This window comes from Bactrocera neohumeralis, chromosome 6 (genome assembly GCF_024586455.1).
Source record: "Bactrocera neohumeralis isolate Rockhampton chromosome 6, APGP_CSIRO_Bneo_wtdbg2-racon-allhic-juicebox.fasta_v2, whole genome shotgun sequence".
Taxonomy (NCBI): domain Eukaryota; kingdom Metazoa; phylum Arthropoda; class Insecta; order Diptera; family Tephritidae; genus Bactrocera; species Bactrocera neohumeralis.
In genome coordinates this window covers 18,822,917-18,844,733 of record NC_065923.1, presented here as the reverse complement: position 1 = coordinate 18,844,733, position 21,817 = coordinate 18,822,917, and the positions used below count along the sequence as shown (strand labels likewise).

Here is a 21,817-nt window from a genome sequence, read left to right as displayed (position 1 = left end):
CGCTAACGGCAACTAATTTTGCATTTCAATTGTTCAATGGTTGGCAACTTCCTTGCTGTCTGAGCTGTTAAGTTGTTAAAACGATAGACTGAGCAGCGCGGCATGAGCTATCGGCTTACCAGCCAACTCAAACACACACACATGTACACATTTATTTGTATTCGTTTGCATTGTTCGGCGCGTCGTCTTCGCGTACTTGCAACATTGTTGCACGTACCGCGAACAGATGGTCAATAAGTGAGCAGACAGTTGGGAGTTTGTAGACACGTCAAGTTTTCCCAGAGATCAGCTTAGTGGCTACTTCTTGACTACCGATTCCCATGTGTTCATTGACCATATTTGCAAGTGCAACAACAACAGCAGTAACAGCAAGACGAGCTGTTACCGTCATTTAAATTGCCATTCAGAGAGCTATCCCGCTGCGAAAAAAATGTCAGCCTAACGGTTTGCGTGCACACAGTTGTAATTATAGCGCACACTTTAATGATGAATAACACATGCATATGTTCAGACACACGCACACATACAATCAAAATTTGATTTTACTAACAGGCAATCGATAATCTATTTTAAAACGTCGTTGTTTCATAATTTCTTGTGAGCGGATCAGTTGAAAATGCTGCGTGTATGTCCAAGAAAAGATCAAAACAGCCCCGGATGAGAGGCCCCCCTTTTGTTGACGACCACTGCAAACGTGTTGTCTGGTCCATTAATTGAAAAGGTGCCACAGCCCAGCTGGTTGATGTTCTCGTAAAAATAAAGGCTGACATCACTGCCTTCCAAGAAGTACAATGGAGGGAGAAAACACTGAAGCAAATGGTCCTTGTGGCATTTACTACTAATGGAGTGCAAATTCGGTGTGGAATTCGTGGTGGAAGAGAGACTCCGTCACCGAGTACTATCATGCCCCCCCGGTGGATGAACGTCCAGCCACAATCCGCATCAATGCGAAGTTCTTCAACATATCACTGATTTGCGCCCACGCCCCGATGGAAGAGAAAGATAATGTCACGAAAAATGTCATCTATGAGCGCTTAGAGCGCACTTATGAGAAAATCACCTACATATGTCAATATCGTGCTTAACGACTTTAACGCCAAGATAGGCAAAGAAGGTATTTTTGGCGCAACGGTCGGTAATTTCAGCCTACATGATGAAACACCCCCAAATGGGTTGAAGATGATCGACTTTACCGGGGCTTGAAATATGGTTATCTGTAGCACTAGATTCCAGCACAAGAAAATTCATCAAGTGACTGTCTAGGATAGAAAAACCACCAATCAGATGGATCATGTTGTGATAGACGGAAGACACCAGTGTTTAAGACGAGCGTGCGCTCCAAGTTCCTAACATCGACTCGGACCATCACGGTGTTGCAGCCAAGATACGCATCCGCCTCTGTGGAGCAAAAAATGCATGCCAACAAACACAAGGAAGGTTCAACGTCGAGAAGCTGCTACCACAACAGACAGCAGAACGACTTCCTACTCTTTGTCGGCCGAGCTATTCAAACGCGGGCGGCAAAAAATTGATTAGGTCGCCGAAAAAACTGCTCCTTTGTAGAGTATGGTCGGTGGTCTGCCCAATCCACAAGCAAGGAGACCCAACTGCGCCAACTACCTTGGGAAAATCCTCCTCAACATCGCATATAAGGTTCTATCGAGCGTACTGTGTGAAAGACTGAACTGACTGGCGATCAGCCTGCCACCTAGAGCCTTCAGGAGCGCGCCATTCCGCTAGAGTTCACCAGATTTAATTTTTGGAGCGCCATTCGTTAGATTGTAGCACAGTTTCGATATTGTTTTCATACAGTCTCGTCTGGTCACTGGTAATGATGCATTTGATTAATGTAAGGCTCTGGGCTATGTCACAGATGCTTAGCTTTTGCGATTCTTATTCGACGTCGTTTTTGCAAATTTATTTTTTATCTCTATATCTTTTTCTCCCATCGTAGGAGGTATTATTTGATTGCTTAACCGCTTATAAGAGCCCCCAGTGCCCTTAGCTGACTTTATATCAAAAATATGGGTTAATTTAAGGCATGTCTGTGGTTTGGCAATGTGTTCAGTACACCCGCAAGGCCGCAGCTTTCAATTGACTTTATACCGATTCGTAACACGCTTGGCGCTCGTAAAACGATCATGTCTAATATAGGTTATTCGGTTTGTTGATAAAAATTACAAAAAGAAAGCTAAATTTCGAGCTTATGGCTGCACCGAAAATAAAATACCCCTCACAGGGGTTTTTCTTATTGCAACTGTATGTATGACTAAAACTGAAAACGTGGTCGGCCAACGGTTTGCATCCAATGGGAAATGCTTTGCCAGCTCCCAATAGCCACGTTATTTGATATACTTCTTCTTCTTCTTTACTTGCGTAGAAACCGCTTACGCGGCTATAGCCGAGTTAAAAACAGTCCGTTAGTCGTTTCTTCTTTTCGCAATGTGGCGCTAATTGGAGGAACGAAAGCCAGGTCTTTCTCCACCTGGTCTTTCCAACGCAGTGGAGGTCTTCCTCTTCCTCAGCTTCCCTCGGCGGGTACTGCGTCGAATACTTTCAGAGCTGGAGTGTTTTCGTCCATTCGGACGACGTGACCTAGCCCGCGTTGCCATCAAAAGGGGGGTTTGTCTTCCGAGGCTGTTGTTTACATGGCGGGTCCCAAAACCAGCGCACAACCCTGGGGAAGGATGGTTCGCCTTCTTACTTAAGCTCGCCTTCAAACGGATGTTCTTTGGCTTGCCAGTGGACACTTGGTCTAAGACCGGAAATCGTGAGCTGCTGTAGCCATATTTCTGACCACTCCCAAGTGAATGGCAATCAGAGAACTTTCCTCACTTGCGTAAACTTCTACACATGACTTTATCTTCCTTATCATCATTTGATATACTAAGGTCGGCACGTTTGCCGAATTTCCTAAAGATATTTTGTCAGTTGTATCCGACATGGCTTCGGACATGGCTAAATCGACGTTACCTTCTAGGCGTTACAAATTTCGTAGTAAACTTAATACACGCTGTACAGGGTATAGAAATATGCTATCGCAACACATAACACGTATATAGATGTGAGGAATTAGATATCATGAATATAGTTAACTATGTGTACCACCTCCCACTGGCATACTCTGAATACTTCCTGACCAGATACACAGATAGTTTGTGAAAATATAGTTTAAATGGCGCATTATTTTCACTTGAAATCCTGTGAGCAAGTCCGTACACAACCACACACACATCGGTACGTGGCAATGTGACTTGAATAATATTTATGCGCTCACGCTTATTATATGGGCTTGATTTCGGAAAAGTGTAACATAAAACAAGTTCCCAATCCCGATATCCAGCGCGTAGTTTTATTTATGGATTGGCAACGACATAAAAAGAAAATTAATAAAATATGGAAAACGCTTTGGTGCCACAACGAAAACCAGACAGTTCACGCCGGCCAAGCGAAGTCAAGCCAAGCCAACCGGACGTTATGAAATTTCCCACTTTTCCAGCAAACAAGAAGCATTGTGACCAAAACGGCTTTTACCACTTTTCCAATTCATTTTGCCACAGCAACGCTACCTGCCTGCTTGCCACAAAGCAAAGTCTGAAATCAATGTGCAAATGTCTGTGTAATTGCAGTGGTGCTGATTGGCGATTGGTGGTTTGACGCGGCTTATTTACTGTCACCAACAAGTTTTCGATTGAAATAGACTCTGTAGTGCGTAATAAATTTCAATTTCAATTACTTTGGTGTGGCAAATACGCACTTTTTGCTTGGACGTGCAACAACTTGGCGTTTCGGGCTGTTGCAGCGGCAACTGGTGTGGCAGTCATGCCAAAAATGCGAAATATCAAAAATACTCGCACCTGAAAAATGCACCCTGAATGGCTGCTTGGCTAGTTGGTTGCACAAAAAGGTGAAAAAGGGTGTCAAAATATGCGCGCCGCCTTACGCCCAGTAGGTCAATGTGAAGGACAATGGACAGAGTGTTGTTGTTTTGGACTTATGTGTCTTTATGTAAGCATTAAGTACCCAAATGTATGACCACACAACTATTATAAGTGTATAACACCAAAAATGGTTGACTATTAAGGTGTACTTGCTTGTGGCAAGTAAAGTACTTTCAGAAAGTCTTTCAAGTTGCAGAAACACAAATATTTTTTCAATATTGTTATTATTTAAGTTTTTTTATTCGGCAAACGTACTCTTAAGAAAAATATGTCAGACTACAAATGGAGGCTCGGCCTATAAATATGTATATTCTTGTCTTCAGTTTGCTTACAAGCACTTGCACACTTCAAGTTTATATTTTGTAATCCTAAACTTTACAAGTTCGTATCGTACTTTGCAACAGACCGCTTGCTGTCGACTGGAGTAAATAGAGGCATAGATTCGTCTTCTTCAATATACTGTTGAATCGATTCATAAATTTTTTGATGAATAGTATTTAATTTAAATACTGAACTCTTTTTTCTTGAGTAAATATGAAACATTTCAATTCCATTAATATACAGTCCTGTGCAAAAAAAAAAAAAACAGACTGTCAAAATATTTCTATTTAAAACTCTCTAACTTGAGTATGACACTTTTTAGTGGCAAGTAACTTTGCTTGTGTATAAATAAATCAGTCTAGAATATTCATACGTGTACAGCAGAAGTTGTCCTTACGTCAATTTGCTGATAAAGTTGGATTCAGCAAATCATCGGTTGTTAATTGTTTAAAGAAAGCTGCAGAAATGGCTTCAACGGAGCGCAAAAAGGCTCTGGACGAAGAAAAAATACGAATTAGACAGTCTGTTCGTGGAGTGGAATAGACTCTAATTGAAAGCTGGGTGAACGTAGATGCCTACATTTTAATCTAAAGAGACATTTACTACCAGTCATTGAAGAGAAGTAGAGTCCAAGAACGGACGTTATACAAGGTCCTTTCCAAACTAAACAGGACTTTTTAATCTAGCGCCCCCTGATGGGCTTTATATGTCGACTGATGCTATCTTTATCGATTGTTCAGTGAGAATTCCATGACATTTCATTGATTGGCAGTAAAGTTTTTGTCTTTTATGTGTTAGTATGTTTGTGTTATCGGTGCAAAATTGAGCTTCGAACAAAGAGCCAACATTAAATTTTGTTTAAAATTGGTAAAACTTTTACCGAAACGTTTCAATTGATGAAACAAGTTTATGGCGATGATTACCTATCCCGTAGCAGAGTGCACGAGTGGTCTCAATGTTTTCAAAGTGGTCGTGAGGACATAAATGACGATCAACATGTGGGCCAAACAAAATCCGTGATCACCTTAAATTCCATCAAAACTGTGCGTGAATTCATCAAAAATCAGCCGAAATCATCATTGAAATTCATGGAAATGGAATTGAACATCTTCAAAACATCGATTTATCGCATTTTGACCGAACATTTGGGCTTACGAAAGGTGTGTGCACGGTTTGTTCCGCACAAATTGACTGACGACCAAAAATTGCTCAGATTCCGTATCATCGATCGACGCTTGTGACCGATTATTTGACCAAAAATCACATTTTAACCATTAACCACTCTCCGTATTCACCTGATATGGCACTGTGCGACTTCTTCCTTTTCGGAAAAACGCATTTGGCCATGAAAGGAAAGCGTTATGTAGACGTGAGGCCATTCAAAAGGCTTGCACCGGCATACTGGCGGCCATACCGGCCAACGAGCTAAAACACTCATTCGACATGCTTTTGAACCATGCAAAAAGCTGTATTGAAGCAGAAAGAGACTATTTTGAATAAAATAAATTGATTTTGCCGAAAAAACCATTTGTTCTTTTTTTTTGAAGTCCTGTTTACTTTGGAACGCACCTTGTATTTCAAGATGATTCCATGTCACCGATCTCACAAGGTAAATTAAACTTCAATTCAAAAAACCAATAATTTATTCCTTGGTTGTTGCAAGTAAAATAATTTCTTTTCAATGGTGGTGTTTTTACGTGGCCGTCGCATAACCCGGGTGAGGGGTGGTTCGCTTTAGCTCGCCTTCAAACGGAGTTTTTTTGCTACCGAGAGGATACTAAGACCGGAAGTCGTGAGCTGCTTGAGCCATATGTAAAAGAATCGTTCCTGGGCATTCTCAAGTGAGTGGCGCTCAGAGAGTTTTCCACACTTGCTGGAACTTCCTCCGTACCTTCATTCTCCTTTTAAGTGGTTTTTACGCCAATAAAGGAGAAGAAAAGAGTTTCTGCAAAAAAGATATTGTTCAATTGGAAAGCCCGGGTAAAAGCCCCTACCAAAAACCAATTGAGAACCTCTGTTTGACGTCCCAAGTTAACACTCTTACACCGATAGCATAAGCTTTTAGATTAGCTGACCATTTGGCAAGTTAGAAACAAGAACATCTGATGGCAAGTGATCGCACTTAAACCATCTTTTGGCTCAGTGTGCTCCCAAGTAAGTATCATATAGCAATCTGACCGCACATTCACAAAGGTAATGTGCCATCAACTCATCATCCTCTGCGTTTGTTCTACATTCCGAGTTCACTTTACAAGGTTGCTGAAAGTGAGATCTTAAGGGTTAGAGAACTAACTTCAGCAAATTGGTCTGATGTATACTTATAAATTACATATGTATGTATAAAACTAAAATACCTGGGCTGAGAATATACATACATATATATATTTCTTCTATTTTGGTAACAAAAAATAAAATATTTTCATTACATTGTATAAAGTAGAGCTTTTGGTATTCGACTAATCGACTAACCGGATAAACCGGATAGGGCATTATTCGAATAATAACATTCGTTTTGCAGTATCAGGAAAGTCGTAAGTCGTCGACTATTGGATTAACCGCTCATTTTCGACTATCCGGTTAACCGTTCGTCGTCGACTATTAGTATAATAAATTTATAGAAACTTTGCAGTACATATGTATACTAGTACACAGACAATGGCATTTTCACAAATTTAAAGCAAGCAAAATTCAATGGCTCGCCGCAGAGCAAGTATTCGAAGTTCGCCAAGTATAGTATTAATCGATTGATACTCATACAAACGGTTAGTCGAATAATCGGTTTCCATGTTGTTCAAACAATTTTAAGAGCCCTAGTATGCAGCATAATTTCCATTTAGTCTCATAGCTATCAAACGCGGCTCAATAAAGACAACAAAACATGACAAGGGCGTAGCTTTGTTGTCGTATATATCTTCACCTTTGTCAAGACGTGTCTAATTAAGTCGCTTCCGTTATGGGTACAGAGCCAAATTTTTGCGATGCCAAAACGATTGAATTAATTAAACGTTTAAGATATTTTTTTGCCAAAAACAATTTAAAGACAAATGCGACTTACTTTCACGCATAAATTTTGAAAGATTTATGGTCCACATCAATTATTTTTCACGGCTTGGTTCGATCGGAAATGGTTTAAGAGATAGTAAGCAATTGGCATTTAGTTGACAGTGGGAAATTAAAATGACAGCGGTTGCCTTTGATGTAGAGTGTTGTTATCTTTTATGAAAAGTCTAGAAAAAAATGTGAAGAGAAAATTTATGGATTCGTTGAGTCACTGAAACGATGTTTTAAATACAACTAGCCTGTGGAAAATTTCAAAACTAATTGTTGGTAGCGTCTTAATACTAAACAGAAGTTTGAGAATCAAAATAAGATTTTTTCGTGTAACTCGCCTTTTCGATGCCTACCACTTTTAATCCTACCAAACAATTTTAAGGCGGGTAATACCAAATCAACCCAGATGTTTCAAACTCGGTCTGGTTAAAGCTGGAAAGTAGAGAAAAAAGTGACTTAAGGTTTCCACCTGACCTTCCTCCATAAAGCTTTGGTAATTATCAGCCGACAAAATTTGTAGTCTCACCGCATGAATTCCTATTGGAGAATGTCCAGCCAAGATCAAATAATTCTTTGACTCAAAAGGATCTCACAAACCGCACAAATTTTGGTTGCTAATCAAGGCTTTCCGTGTTCAGCTGAAGTCCAGTGTTAGAACGTAAGAGGACAGTCAAATTTCAATTCGTTCCAATATGATATTATTGAGTTACAAGTCTTGTACAAAACGTATCGTGAATTTGAAGCAAATAGTATTGGCCAATCGTCGTATCACAGTTAGAGAAAATGCTGAGGAACTAAACATATCGATTGGCTCGTGCCATTTGATTTTAAGCAATGATTTGGGCATGAGTCGGGCCGTTGCGAAGTTTGTGACAAAGTCGATCGAAAAAACAGACGTCACAACTGTTGACGTATTGTATTAAGTTTGTGGTTATGACGTGAAAACTACAGCTCAATCATAACAATGGAATCTGTCGCATGAGCCAGGACCGAAAAAAGCGCACCAAGTTATGTTGAATGTGAAGGTTTTGCTAGCAGTTTTCTTCCATTGCCTTATTACGAACAAGTTATGAGCCAAAAACGCTCGGATTTGAAGGATGACGATTGACATCTAACTTGCATCCGAAGAAGATCACCGCATGTATGCAAATTAAACAGAGTCCAATCAAACCTAAAATTACGTCAGATGAACTTATTTAAAGCAACGTTGCATATCGACAAAGCCAAGTTTTGGTTGTTAACCGCATGTTATGCACCGCATTAAACAGAAAATCAATACAAATCACAATGACGTCGAGATGAACCTTATTTAAAGCAAGTCGGTTAACACATATTTTTACTGAACAACATCAGAAATTATTGCTTTGCTAACACAGTAAATACTGAAAACTGAATTTCGGAACAACTGTTACTTTTGGTCTTTTTGAAACAGACTAGGGTTTAACCTGAAGGTGCAGTTAACAGAGAACAACAAAAGAATCTCTAATCGGTACACAAGTGCGCAATTGTCGAACCATAATGAAACTATGCAATAATATAGGTTTTCAGGATATAATTGAAGCTTTTCAATATGCGGACAACTTATAGATCCTATATCTGAGATGACCAAAATGCCAATTATAAGTTTACACGTTGTGAAATGTAAGTCCACTTTCATAGAGATGCAAATGAAGACCATTCATTGTGCTTGCGAATGTGGCTTTTCCGAACGTCTACCAGCAGACATTATCCCCATAAACTAGTAGGCTTAACTCAGATTTCGTACAATCAGAACACCATTTTTGGTATATTATCTGTAGAGGCGTCTTATTATTTAATTGACACTCTTTAAAGACTTATTGCAGTGTACTTGTCAGTTCCAAAGGAGTGTTTGGGTGGATTCCAGCAATTATTAGTATATTTGCCATTATAAGATCTAATATTTGATTTCATTCATGTGAAGCCGTCGAGCATTTTTTCAGATTTTCCAATTTTGAATCGAACAAAATTTTTAACTAGAATTTGTAAAGGGACTTGGGACTCTCAAAACGTTTGCAAAAACTTATTGGTAAAAATGATTTTCAATTCTACATGGTAAAATCACTTCACTCATGAGTTATGAAAGTCTGATCCATGTTTTGTGTAACGAGCTGAGTCTAGTTAGGCCGGTTCGTCTAAACATTTGTCTGACTGTAATTATCTCCGGGTTTTTGAGATATTGACCTGATATTTTGCACACCTTCTTTTCTCCCCAAAAAAGTGCTCATTTGTCGGAACCCCCGGTACTGGATCACTATAGACTATAGCTGCCATACAAGCTCACCGAACAAAATCAAGATAAAGATCTTTTTATCGTGTCGCAATCACCGCATCCGCCTGATTTACCTTCGTGTAACTTCTGGCTATTGAGTAAATTCACCTGACCACTCCGAGGTCACTCCGAGTCACCGTTTTGACTCAATTGAGGATATAAAAGCTGAATCGAAGAAGGCTCTGATGGCCACGATGTTGATCACGACCGAGGATTTTTCCAAGTGCTATGATGACTGGAAAATTCGTTGGCATAAGTGTATTGCAGCGAGAGGGGATTACTTTGAAGGAGATGAAATGGACAAAATTCACCTTTCAATTTGATCACAGTAGTATACCCTTTTATGATATACACTTGTGAAGGTGTGTGATGCAGTCGAAGTTAACATTTTCACTTATCTTTACAAATTTTGATCTAATTTCGTTATGAAATCGAAGTAAGGTGGCTAATTAAATGAATAAAACTCAATTTCGACACTAAAAGTAATGAATTCCAAGACTTTTTTTTATAAAACTGTTTATAAAAATATTTAAATACGTCCAACGGTAATCCAACTGCTGTTGAAATTTTTACTTTTCAGTGTGATTTATTGCGTTTATTATTTTTACTTTAATTACTGCTATTTTATTTGCACGCGATAGCCAATTGCGAAAGAGAAGAAAACATGCGCCTCAAATTGCAAAAGAAAATCATTCATTCAAAAGCGCGCCACCAACGCTGCCACCAACAAACAAATAAACAAGCAAACAAACAATGGAAAATGCATAAATAACAGACGAGAAGAGCGATAGAAATTATTATATGGGGTAAAAGAAACCATAACAAGAGCATTTGTTTGGCCACAATGGCCAATTGCAGCTGCAACGCTGCACCTATGGTTGTGGCAACACAAACGGCAAACCACAACAACAACAACGGCGACAGCAACTCGTGCAACAATTGTGTGAAGCAGGTGAAATATTTGGAATATCTTCCGGGTGATTGCACGGTGGTATGCCGCGCATGCGCGCAATCAAGTGATGCGGCGGCAGCAAAACCAACACAAACACACACGAGCTGGCAACTTTTTATGTAAGTGTGCGTGCTGCCGGCGCCCGTTAAACACTAATAGCGTTTAATAGTCCACCATTAGTTGGCGCACACGACTGAGCTTCTAATAGTTTTTGCGCCATTTATCCACACACACACACATGCATACGATGAACATATGGAGTTTTGATTGCTTTCCGCAGATGCCATAAAGCGTATGTGTTTCAAATGCTGCAATTAAAGTTAGCTCTGCTCCATATTTCTTGCGGTTTTTCGATAAAAAGACAGGCCCCTCTTGCCCCATTTAAGGCAGCCTATATTTACTTGGACTGTTTTTGGCGGTGGGTGGTGACACATTTGCACACATTTTTATTTAACAACTTCGCCAGTTTCGGCGTTTACTTAAATGTGAATTTTTGGTGAGAGTGTAAGGTCTGCATAAAAGCTTTTGTTGTTGACTTTTTTTTACCGAATTTTCACAATTAGGTGTTTTCGTAGAGTGAATAAAGATATATTAGACTAACAGGTTGAGAAAAAAATATAAAAAATTTTAAATACATATTTATAAAACTAAAAGCTGGTAATATTCGATTTGACCGGAATACTTAGTTCCAGAGGAAAATATGTGTAAATTTTCCCATTTTCTTACAATTTTTCAACATTTTTCTATTAACACACCTGTTTTGTTGCCACATATATTGTTACTATGCGCGCTCCAATGGGTCTATAATAATATTTTATGGGAAATGGACAATGGGACACTTCTCCCAAGAATTTTAGATGTACATTTGACACAAACCACTCAGGTTGTTTTTGAGATACAAAATTTCATCTGTGATATATGGAAAATGATGAACTGAAAAATACCATTATGTAGTGGTTGCGTAGCAATTCAACAACTGCAGCCAAGAAATATATTTTATATTCTTGAAACCTAGGTTTCCTAGACCTTTTAAATATATCATTGGGTCAAATTTGAATCGAACTGATCGATCAACATTTTTTTTCTGAGATCTCTAAACCATTTCTTATGTTCTTATGAAGTTTGATATCAATGTGTCAATTAGTATTTTTTCTTTGCTTCCGAAGGGGAAATCTGTCATAGATACTGTTACTTAGTAGTATGTAGTATGAACGATTCGTAGTGTACGCTAAAGGTACACCACATTCGGGTCCATACCTAATCAGTATTATCTTACTGTATTGGACTTGCAAAACAATCCTCCTACATACTAAACCCTTTACTCCGTCATCCGTAGCTTTGTGGAAAGGTCTTGCGGAACCGCCGATAAGCTTTACATTGCAAATCCTGCTTAGCCTATTGGTTCACATCATTAGCTCGTTATTCGCGGCTCTAGTTTCACTGCTTCTTTGTTATTCTACTTTTCTCAGCTCTTACAATATCAGAGCTTTCGTGGTCTCCTTGGTAAACGGTGTTATTCGGCCTGCCACTTCCATCTCCAGATCCTGCCACTCTGTTGTAAATCTCAGGCAGTAGAAAAATATATGCTCTGCATTTTCGCTACTTCTGCCACAGAAAAAGCAAGTAACTGCATTCTCATGCAGATACTCTCTGAAACATCAATGCCATGTTAGAAACTTCATCATGAAAAGTCTATCAGGCCATGCTTTCGTTCCACCCATGCTTGACATTTTCAATTAAGCGGTGCGTCCATTTTCCCTTTGTGTTAATTAGTATGTGTTTGGCAAATTGTGTGTTTACAAATCAGAAATTTTGTCTGATGAGTTGTTCGATGGCAAAATGATTCAACAGCAACTTTGATTAACACTTTGGGTTTACAATGGAATGGTGGCCACGGAAGCATTTCAAATATAGCGGAAGTTTTTAGGGGAGTCTACTTTATCATAAGCACTAGTATTTAAATGGCACAAAGCAATCAGTGCAGGTCGTGAAGTCAACGAAGATTTGCCTTATTTGAGTCATCCATTCAACTCTCTAAAGAAAAGCTGCTGGGAAATCATTGTGTTGACAGTCGAAAAATAACAGAGAATCTTAACATTTCTTTTGTATCGACTCAAATCATTTCGGTTAATCTTTTGGGTATGAAACGGGTCAGCGCTAAACTTGTAACAAGATACCTTTCAGAAAAATGACGATGGGTAGATATCGCAAAGAAATGTTTGAAAACATAGGTGAGTCATCTTTATTCAGTAAACGCAGCCTTACATCTTTACAGGTGCAGGACGTGGGTTTACGAATATTCATCATATTCGTGTCCAACAATTTAACCAATGGCTCTACAAAAATGAGCTCGAAGAAACCGAAATGTTGGGGATGATAATAAAAATGTTTTTTAATATTATAGTTTCTTTGTCAGTTCGGTTCAAATTTGATCAGGTGTTAATTTTAATATTTGGGACCAGGAAGTGCTTTTAAAGTCTTATATTAAGATATCATATTTTTTTTAACTATAGCTCAGAAAATTTACTCATTGATCACTGTTCAGGTGAGACATTGATTAGGGAAAGCTGGAAATGATATGCATCTCCTTACGTAATTTGTTTCTAAACTAAATTTCGTTTCTCTAAATTTATATAATAATTATTTAAATAAAGTTCCTTCCGTGAAACCTTTGTCTTCTGATAATACATACGATATATGTATATGCAACAACCTTTGCTTTAATAATTTTCAGGAACTTCAAACAAGTAACTACATACATCTATACCGGAAGCCCAACGCAGAATGAAAGGTGATAGATGATCCTTTGAATTCTGTGGGAAATCGAGTAATAAGTGTTAGAATTAAAGGCAATTATACATATACATATATCTATATAATTTAACGCAATGGAAACGAGACCTAAGGAATGGAGGTACTCAGTCAGTCCTAAATGTTCAATAATGAAACAAGAGTGCTCTTATTCCCATTTAATTAAAAATGAGATCGGGGTACTTATTCTTGAAAGTCCAACAACTTTACAGTTCACAGTAATTCCACTATGATCAAGAATTCGTATGAGATTTATCAAGAAAAAGCACGATGCAAACTTTTTTCAAATGATGGATTCACTGATGGCTGCTTTCGCTCTGTTGTTAGAGCAATAATGTTTATGTCCCTGGTAGAGCCTATTCTTTCCAACCAGAAGCTATTCTTTACCCTCACATATCTCACATGGAATAATGTAGAGAAGAAACTAACCCTGATTAGCTAGTCCCAGATATCCAATGAATGAACAGTTCCCAAGTCCATTTAGTTGTGTTCCATTTAAAGATACTGTCTTTTAAGGACTCCATTCCATTTCAGGTTATTTGGAGAGATCTAAATGGACATGGGAACTGTTCATTCATTGGTTATGTGGGACTTAATGCCGGAAGGCGTGTTTTGCAAACACTTGGTGATTCTTATTACGAAATCTGTAAAAACTTTCAGCGGATATCATTACAAAAAAGGCAACAACGGATGACTTTCGAAAGCAATAAACCATTTACCTATACCATGTATAAAGATCATTTAATCTACATTCATGGTACAGTTATTGCTGCGTGAAATGATAATGCGATGCAAATTAGTTTTGTGTGCTATTTGCTGACTTTCCTATTATTTTTCACCTCGCTCGCGCTTTTCTTTTGCTTTTCCGGTGTACAATGTGTGTGGGCAAGGAAATCGAACACACATTAATTTCTATTAATGGTTGCAATGTTTTTGTTTTCTTTAATTCGATTCATGCACCATCTTCGCATGTCCATTTCCATTTCCATTGGCGGAAGGAAATAAATCGTGCAAGCCGTGCGCTTTTGTAACGCTACCTACTTCTCTTGTTTCGTCTTCAATTTACAAAGTCACTCAAGTCATACATTGTTTTTATGCTTCAACGCTTATAATTCGATTATTCGGGTGTATTATTCAACATTTACAAATACAATTACATGCGCAATTTGTTTGATAATTACTTGGTTTAGTATGTACTTAATGGAGTAATTATTTAGTAAGTTAGTTTAGATTATGCAATTAAGCGAATAGTGAGGCAAATGATAGTGATATATGGTGGTAAGATGGATCGCATGCGATTTGCCACTTGAGACAGATTTGCAGACTTGATGATGCGTTTTTTTAAGTCTAGATACCGTAAAACGTAGAACGAATCATTTCTAATTCTGACCGAAAATTAGGGTAGACATAGGAATCCTTTGGACGGTTAAATGCATATATGTATAATTATCAGTTAATTCTCTTGAAGAAGAAGACCGTCGACATTTTAATCCCATCTGTGTTGTTATCCTCAATATTATCCAAGAAATTCCACGGATAATATCCGTCCTGGTCCTTAGAAGCAGGGAGGCAGTATGTACTGCGGTAAGCGGTTACATATATGCTGGGTTCCCGGTCATAAAGGAATTTCGGAGAACGAAATAGCTGATGTAATTGCTAAAAGTGCTATCAGTCTGGCTATCGAACCGAAACATGAAGTACGTAAATCGCTAAAAACCACACATAATGAAATTTGCGAAAAGGCCGACGGATGCATCAGTGTGAGATCGCATGCCTTAAGGACCTGCAGGTAGAGCGGTTGCTGGCCTAGCGACAGGTCACAACTTACTGGCTGCATGATAAATACTTCATCTCTAATTTAAATGAACCTCCATCTGACATTACTAATCGTTACAATTCTTTAAAAACTTTCAAACTAGGCTCCTTCTGCGTCACTGCCAGCTCGATTTCCAAGCACTGAAGTCGTTGCGGGAAGCATTCTCCGGAATAGCCTTAAGAGCCGAGGTGCATGCTGCTTGGATCTCCTCGGTCGTCTCAAAATTCTTGACTTTCACTGGTCTTTTAGGCAAGGAAACAAAAAAAAAGTCCGGGGTGCCGGCCTTGGTTAGGTAGCTGTTCACAAGAAAGGCGATGTGAGCCGGGACGTTCTTTCAATCGGCTGCGATGTCTTGTCGGACCCGATTGACCCTTCGTTTGAGTCTCTTGAGGACTTCCACGTAAAACTTGGCGTTGACGGTTTGTCCAAGAGGAACAAATTCATTGTGGACGATGTCTTCGATGGCAAAAAAGACAATGAGCATCATTTTCACTATGGATTTGCTCATTATTCCGGTCTTCATCAGCGACTTCTTCGCGGCCCTCCAAAAAGGCCAGGTGCCACCGAAACATACCACTTCTTGCTAAAGCAACATCTTGGTAAGCCTGCTCGATCATATCAAATGTTTCTGTCGCAAATTTACCGAGTTTCACACTGAATTTAATCGCGTACTACTGCTCAAACGAACGCTGTATTTTCGGCTTGCAACACTCACAGAAACATGTCGTGCGAAAATGTTTATTTTGACTCTCCAGGTGCTCGGAGACAACTGACCAGCCGCTCGTTCGTTAGCTAGGAACGCCCTCTACCGAATCCAGTCGGTGCGCGCACGCTCCGAAGTATTGTCGCGGTGGTCTATGTATGGCGGGACATCTAGTATAATTTATCTTACCCTTCATAGATTTTCTATTTGATTGTTGTTTGATATTGATTGACTTGTACCGACCGAAAATAGCCGATAGAACTCTTAAGGTTTATAACGTATCAAAAATACCCCGATACAGCATAAGGTTTCTCATTTGTAATAAGTTGTCTAAGCTCACGTCAGACCCAGATGCTCAATAATGGTACAAGAGTGATCTTATCCCTACCCAGTCCATTAATAATGAGACTGAAGTACGTGCTATTCCATCAACTTTACAGTTCCCAGCAATTCCACTACCTCAAGCCTTCATTTAAGCTTTATCAACAACAGTTTGACGATTTCTTTATCAATATTTAGTCAATAAAGCAAGCTCGATTTCGTTCTACTTATGCTCTTGATTGAGCCTACCCACCTCTCCTCTGAGAGGTGTTCTCTACCCTCATATTCCTCACTGGTATAACTTAGAGAAAAAGCTAACCGTAATGAGCTTATCAAGAGATAAATCTAAATAATACAAACTGCAGGCGAAATACTTAGGTACTTCAGAGAGCAGTACCTTGTTCCAATTTTTTATAAGTATCGAGAAGTGACTCGAATATTGCAAGAATCAACCACATTGTCTAATGAAAACTATGGTACTTTGTTAGTAGATATCCTGCGAAAGAATGTTTTAAACGCGAGATATAAACATATTTTAACAACAGCGACACCTAGCGGATATTGCAAAGTACTGTAATCAGTGTAGCTGGGTCCTAACAGTTTTAAGCCATCTATGAAACTTATTTGACTTAACTCAGAAGTCCTCAATATTACATACCATTTACAAGTATAATTCGTTTCTGACTCGTTTGGCAATCGTATTTATTTATTTATTAAAGATTTCGGTTTTACTTACTTAAAATCTTAGTGATATGTTTATATATAGTGTATATATGTAAATGGAAGTATATAAAACTTTATTTTCATACATATCTAATCCCTCTATTCTCCACTTTACGGATTATCGGGTAAATTACTGAGAAACTCATTTCTGGACTGGTCAATTAGTTGCTGGTACCAGGTGCCATTCACGAATGTTGCATTCTCCGGAACTTTGGTCAATGGTGTAGGTTGCTCCTTGGCAATATGTGCATTGTCAGCTTTGGTCGCCAAAAGAGGGGCTTTGGACGTCAAATGAGGTGCTTTGGTCGTCAAATGAGGTGCTTTGGTCGTCTGAGGCGCTTTGGTTGAGGATGTAACCTTGGTCTTGTTCACCGCACTTTTCTCCAGCTCCTTAACATTTACAATTTTTTCCGAATTATTTATTTTGGCCTCGTTATATTTAGTATGCTGCTGTTTCTGCTTAGCTTCATGACCTGATGGACTGCTTGCGTTTTTAGGCAACGCTTTTTCACCACTTACGCCGAGACCACCCAACATTGGTGGCAATATAAAAGGGACAATTGGAAAATGGGTTGGTAGAAAATCATGCACAGACTCAAAGCCAATGTGTGTCTCTGCTTTTGCCGGCTTCATCTGCAGCGGCACCTTGCCGTCAATAATGTCCTGTATGGCCAAATTTCCCATGGCATCTTCCGCATGCGCACCGGCGTTCACATCGATGGCGTGTTGTTCATTGAGCGCATTTGCCAGCGACTCCGGCACTTTACTGTTAGTCACATTCAAGTGTAGATCCTTGTCATACACCACAGCACCGGTGGGCACATCCTGTGGCCTTTGCATGAGTATACTCGGCCGCTTGGTGGGCCAATGCGCTTTCCACTGCTGACTGTCGCCTGACTCAAAGGTGCGTGTCTCGTGCAGAAAGCCGCGTTCTTTGTCCGAGAGAAAGTGTGTGACAATGACGCGGCCATCGGGACGCACATGCCCAAAGGAGCCCTCCACGCTGCCGTTCACATAGCGTCGCTCGTCGCGGAACTGTATGTTGCCGGTGCGATTGTCGTTAACCTCAAAGCCAAATGCATAAGTGTTGGCGCCTTAAAGTAAAGAGGGAAATTTTTAATGTTAAGCAACACTGTTGTGCAGTAAAGCTTTGTATTAATGTAAGTGTTACGCACCATAGGGATCGCGTCGAAAATACGAGCTTGTATCCGGGTTGCCACCAGATTTCTTTATAGCCTGTGCCTTGGCGTAAGCAAAGCTTCGGTCTGTTGTTGGCGCTGCTTCAGTGTAGTGTGCTTTTAGGCTTAGCAGCAAAAGCTTTGAGAAGTAAAAATGATAAATGTATGAAAGCAGATTTATTACGATATACATATGTATTATATGTTATATTATGTAAAAGAAAAGTATTGAGGGAATTGGTGTTTTTGTTCCCATTATCATGATAATTTTATCCTGTCTCTTTACTCTTTTTTAGGTCTAGTATAAAGAAATTCATTATTTTTTCATTAGATGACCTTAGTATTCTGTATCTCGTGTCATATTAGTACTATTGGATTATACAGTACGGCGTTTTTTGTAAATCTTCGATTGCCTAGGAGTAAAACTATCAACAAAAACCGTTAGGTAACATTTAAGTAAAGCTGAATATACCAAATATAAAAGAGGCATGAATTCCGCACGCGTTAATGCAAAAAACCTCATGGACCAATCTTCTGAATCGCAATAAACTTGGTGCTAATGACAACGCCCAGTGAAAACGGATGTTGTCATGGTGAGCCGACTCAACCGATGGCTAATCAGAATTGCCGGTCAAGAAGGTTTTACAATGTGTTTGGTGAAATCGGCGGGAAATCATATGGTTTCCTGCAGTCACTCTTATTTCAGACCACCTGAAGGAAGCATTCGCCCACAACCCGGCCGCTTGGGCTAATAGGATATAAATTGAGTTCCATCAGGACAACAGTAGGCTACACTCGATAGTGACTAGCCAGAAGCGCCAGGAGCTTGGAATTTTAAAGTTTAGACCTGGCATCAATTGTACTATCTTTTCTTGCATATGACAATTGAACAAATAAGTGAGGAAGGGCTATTTTGGAATTCAAACAAACTTTTCGTACGCCGGCAACTTGCCAAAACCAAAGCCAGGGAAATAGCTTAAGATGCAAAACGTTAACCAGAAGTTCGGAATCCAAGCAATATACAACTATGTATAACACTGAGCGCCATATTTGGCATAAGGTTTGTTAGAAAGAGTTGGCGTAGTATCGATCCGATTCTATCTATAAACTATTTTCATGCCACAAACCCAAAAAAAATGTTTCTTGGGTTTCATTATAGTACTTCACATACAATCGCCAATCATAGTAGAGCAAAGTCAGCCTGATATTCGAAAATACTGGTAATAGTTATCTGGGGGCTAGGGCAAGTTGTCGCCCAATTTTATCTATTTTATATACACTATTATCAGTAAAACACGCTCTCTCATTCTCATAAAGATAACTCACATTTTGGCCGATATATGCGGTATAAAGTCAACTATAGACGCTGAGGTCCAAATATTCGGTACCTAAAGGCTTGAACAGATATTGTTGGATTTAGAGAGTTTTTGGCCATAAGGTAGCATACTCTAAAGGCAACATTTGAGTAAAGTTTTATCCCATTCAAAAAAATTAATTTGATTCCTCTTTCCTATTTTGTCAGATGTCAGAGTTACATATTTTTTTCTGGTTCTACGCCGACATAAGCTTAAAAATTAGTTTTTTTTCGGAAACGAGTTGCCAAATAAAGTTATCAGTTTGATTTTGTTATCTTTATTTATACTTCTGAAATGAAATTAGGTGTTGGAACTCAAAGTTATGTTTTGTGGGCAGTAAGCATTGTTGTAGGCTGATGATGAAATGTTGAGTTCTCTAAAAGTTTGTTTTGACCAAGTTCTTTCATTTAGTAGACACATAACACCCATAAAAACATTTGTGACAATTTTAATTTTTTAAAATGGATCGAGAACGCGTTGACGTCGAACATCAACAGAGAATCGTCGTGTTGATAATAAATTAAAGAAATTGGTGCTTGAGAATCGACGATTAACAGTCAGAGCTCTTACTGACATCGTTGGAATACAGAAAGGATCAGTGAAAACAATTTTGAAAAATCACTTGGGCCTAAGAAAAGTGAAAGCAGGATTGGTTCCAAAATCACTCAATTTTTACGAAAAACAGCGTCGCTTTAACGTTTAAAAGAATTTTAAAATTATGAACAAAGTATTACTATTTTTTGCTCATAATAGTATGTAACTTTTATACTTTTAACGAAAAAAAACTAATTATTATTAATTATTTTGTTGCAGTTTTTATTCTCATTTACGCAAATTTATCAAAAACCACAACTTTGACTACTTTTATAAGTACTTATGTGATTACACACACAGCTCATCGTGAAGTACAAAAACACATTTCTTTCGCTTTGGTCATTGACTTTCACATAATTGATTAGTATTTCAACAATTAAACATTTGCACATGCGCACATACATACACACAAATACACTTGTATTGTTTTCATTTTCTAAACACTTACAACAACAAAAACAGCAAAGCGGACTTGTACGAGCTTGCTTAGTTCATAGGCGGACATTGTGCGAATATTAATTGACTTCAAGACACAGCAGAAACTTCAACTCGGAAATATTACGCGCCCACGCGCACTTGTGAAGAATCGAAGAAATGCTATTTTTCTAATCAGAGGCTTGTTAGCCAAGCTAAGGCACGCAAAAACCACTTTCGAACTCGACGGTGAGGCAACTCGTACTGAGCGCTGGCCTGCCGCCGGCCAATGTTCTAACGCCAAGCAGTGAAGAAGCTCCCGGCCGGCGCAAAGGCAATAGAACAAGCGCACGCAGTTTAAGTTTGTGTTTGCTTTTGCCTCTTCTTTGCTTTCTTCATTTGCATATCCGTCGTATGGCGGTGTGTATGTGTGCGTGTTGGCTGGCAATTAGGTGTGAAGCTCAAATTAATTTGTTCATTGAAATCGATTGACTCTAATGCTGCAGTGGCTTGCATTTTCTTACAACATTTTCGCAATAATTTGCTAATTAACGGTTAAAAATAAATGTCATTAGTAAATTTGTAATGCGTTTCGCCTTACAAATTCAATTGGTAAAAAATGTATTGAAAATAATTAACTTAATCTCATCTTTGAGGAATTATTGTTGTAGAAAATTTCAGAGAAGAATGTGGTATGTTTATGCTTAACGTTGCCGAAGATTTTATTTTTTAATCGTGTTTGGACCTTATAAGAAAATAACTAACTTCAAAGCGCATTTTTGCCAGAAAGACTCTTCTCTTTCAAAAAAGCTCTTAGTGGCAGCTTTAAGCTTAGAGAACGCTGAAAATGTCTCAAAAATGTATAAAATCGGTTGTTACCTTACACATACATTACCGAACATTATCAAAATTTCTTTGTATAATATCCATCATATATAGTTCTATATACAATAGTCTACCAGTTTTTTGAGCTGAAAAAAATTTTGTCAATCTAAAAACGACCAAGATTTTCGATAAAATTTAACTTGTTTATTAGTTTTGTAAATTGTTTAAATTGTTATTTATATAATTTTTTTTTTCAAATATTTTTCTCGAATTTTCAATCAAGAGATATAGTAGTTTTTTATAATCCCAAAAGTCGCCTGTGAAAATATATGTGCTCTTAAAAAATTTTGCAATTTAGAGAGCAAAAGTTAGTAGTTTTGAAGTTTTACCCAAAATACATACTTTTGTAAAATTATTAGTTTTTCATTTATACTTTTCGATAAAACAAGTTAATCAACACCAGCATTTAATATAAAAATCTCTCCACATACTAACATAATCTAATGAGCGGAAGAGTTGTGA

The 21,817-nt window shown here is 38.5% G+C and overlaps 2 protein-coding genes across 3 annotated transcripts in view; both read right to left on the bottom strand.

Annotated features, from left to right (window-relative positions):
* Positions 1 to 21,817, bottom strand: part of LOC126760985 (heat shock protein 23-like) — a 450,653-nt gene that overhangs the window by 304,602 nt on the left and 124,234 nt on the right. The gene's annotated exons all lie outside the window — the stretch shown is intronic.
* LOC126760968 (uncharacterized) lies at positions 16,892 to 20,713 on the bottom strand. 2 transcript variants are annotated; one of them, XM_050476813.1, is made up of 3 exons: positions 20,505 to 20,713; positions 18,105 to 18,246; positions 16,892 to 18,023 (listed from the first exon to the last, which is right to left on the bottom strand). In XM_050476813.1, exons 1-3 carry the CDS (start codon positions 20,559 to 20,561, stop codon positions 17,041 to 17,043), a joined length of 1,182 nt encoding a protein of 393 aa, XP_050332770.1. In that variant the 5' UTR covers positions 20,562 to 20,713; the 3' UTR covers positions 16,892 to 17,040. The 2 variants fall into 2 exon arrangements, with proteins under 2 accessions (XP_050332770.1, XP_050332771.1); XM_050476814.1 differs by having other exon boundaries at positions 20,511 to 20,713.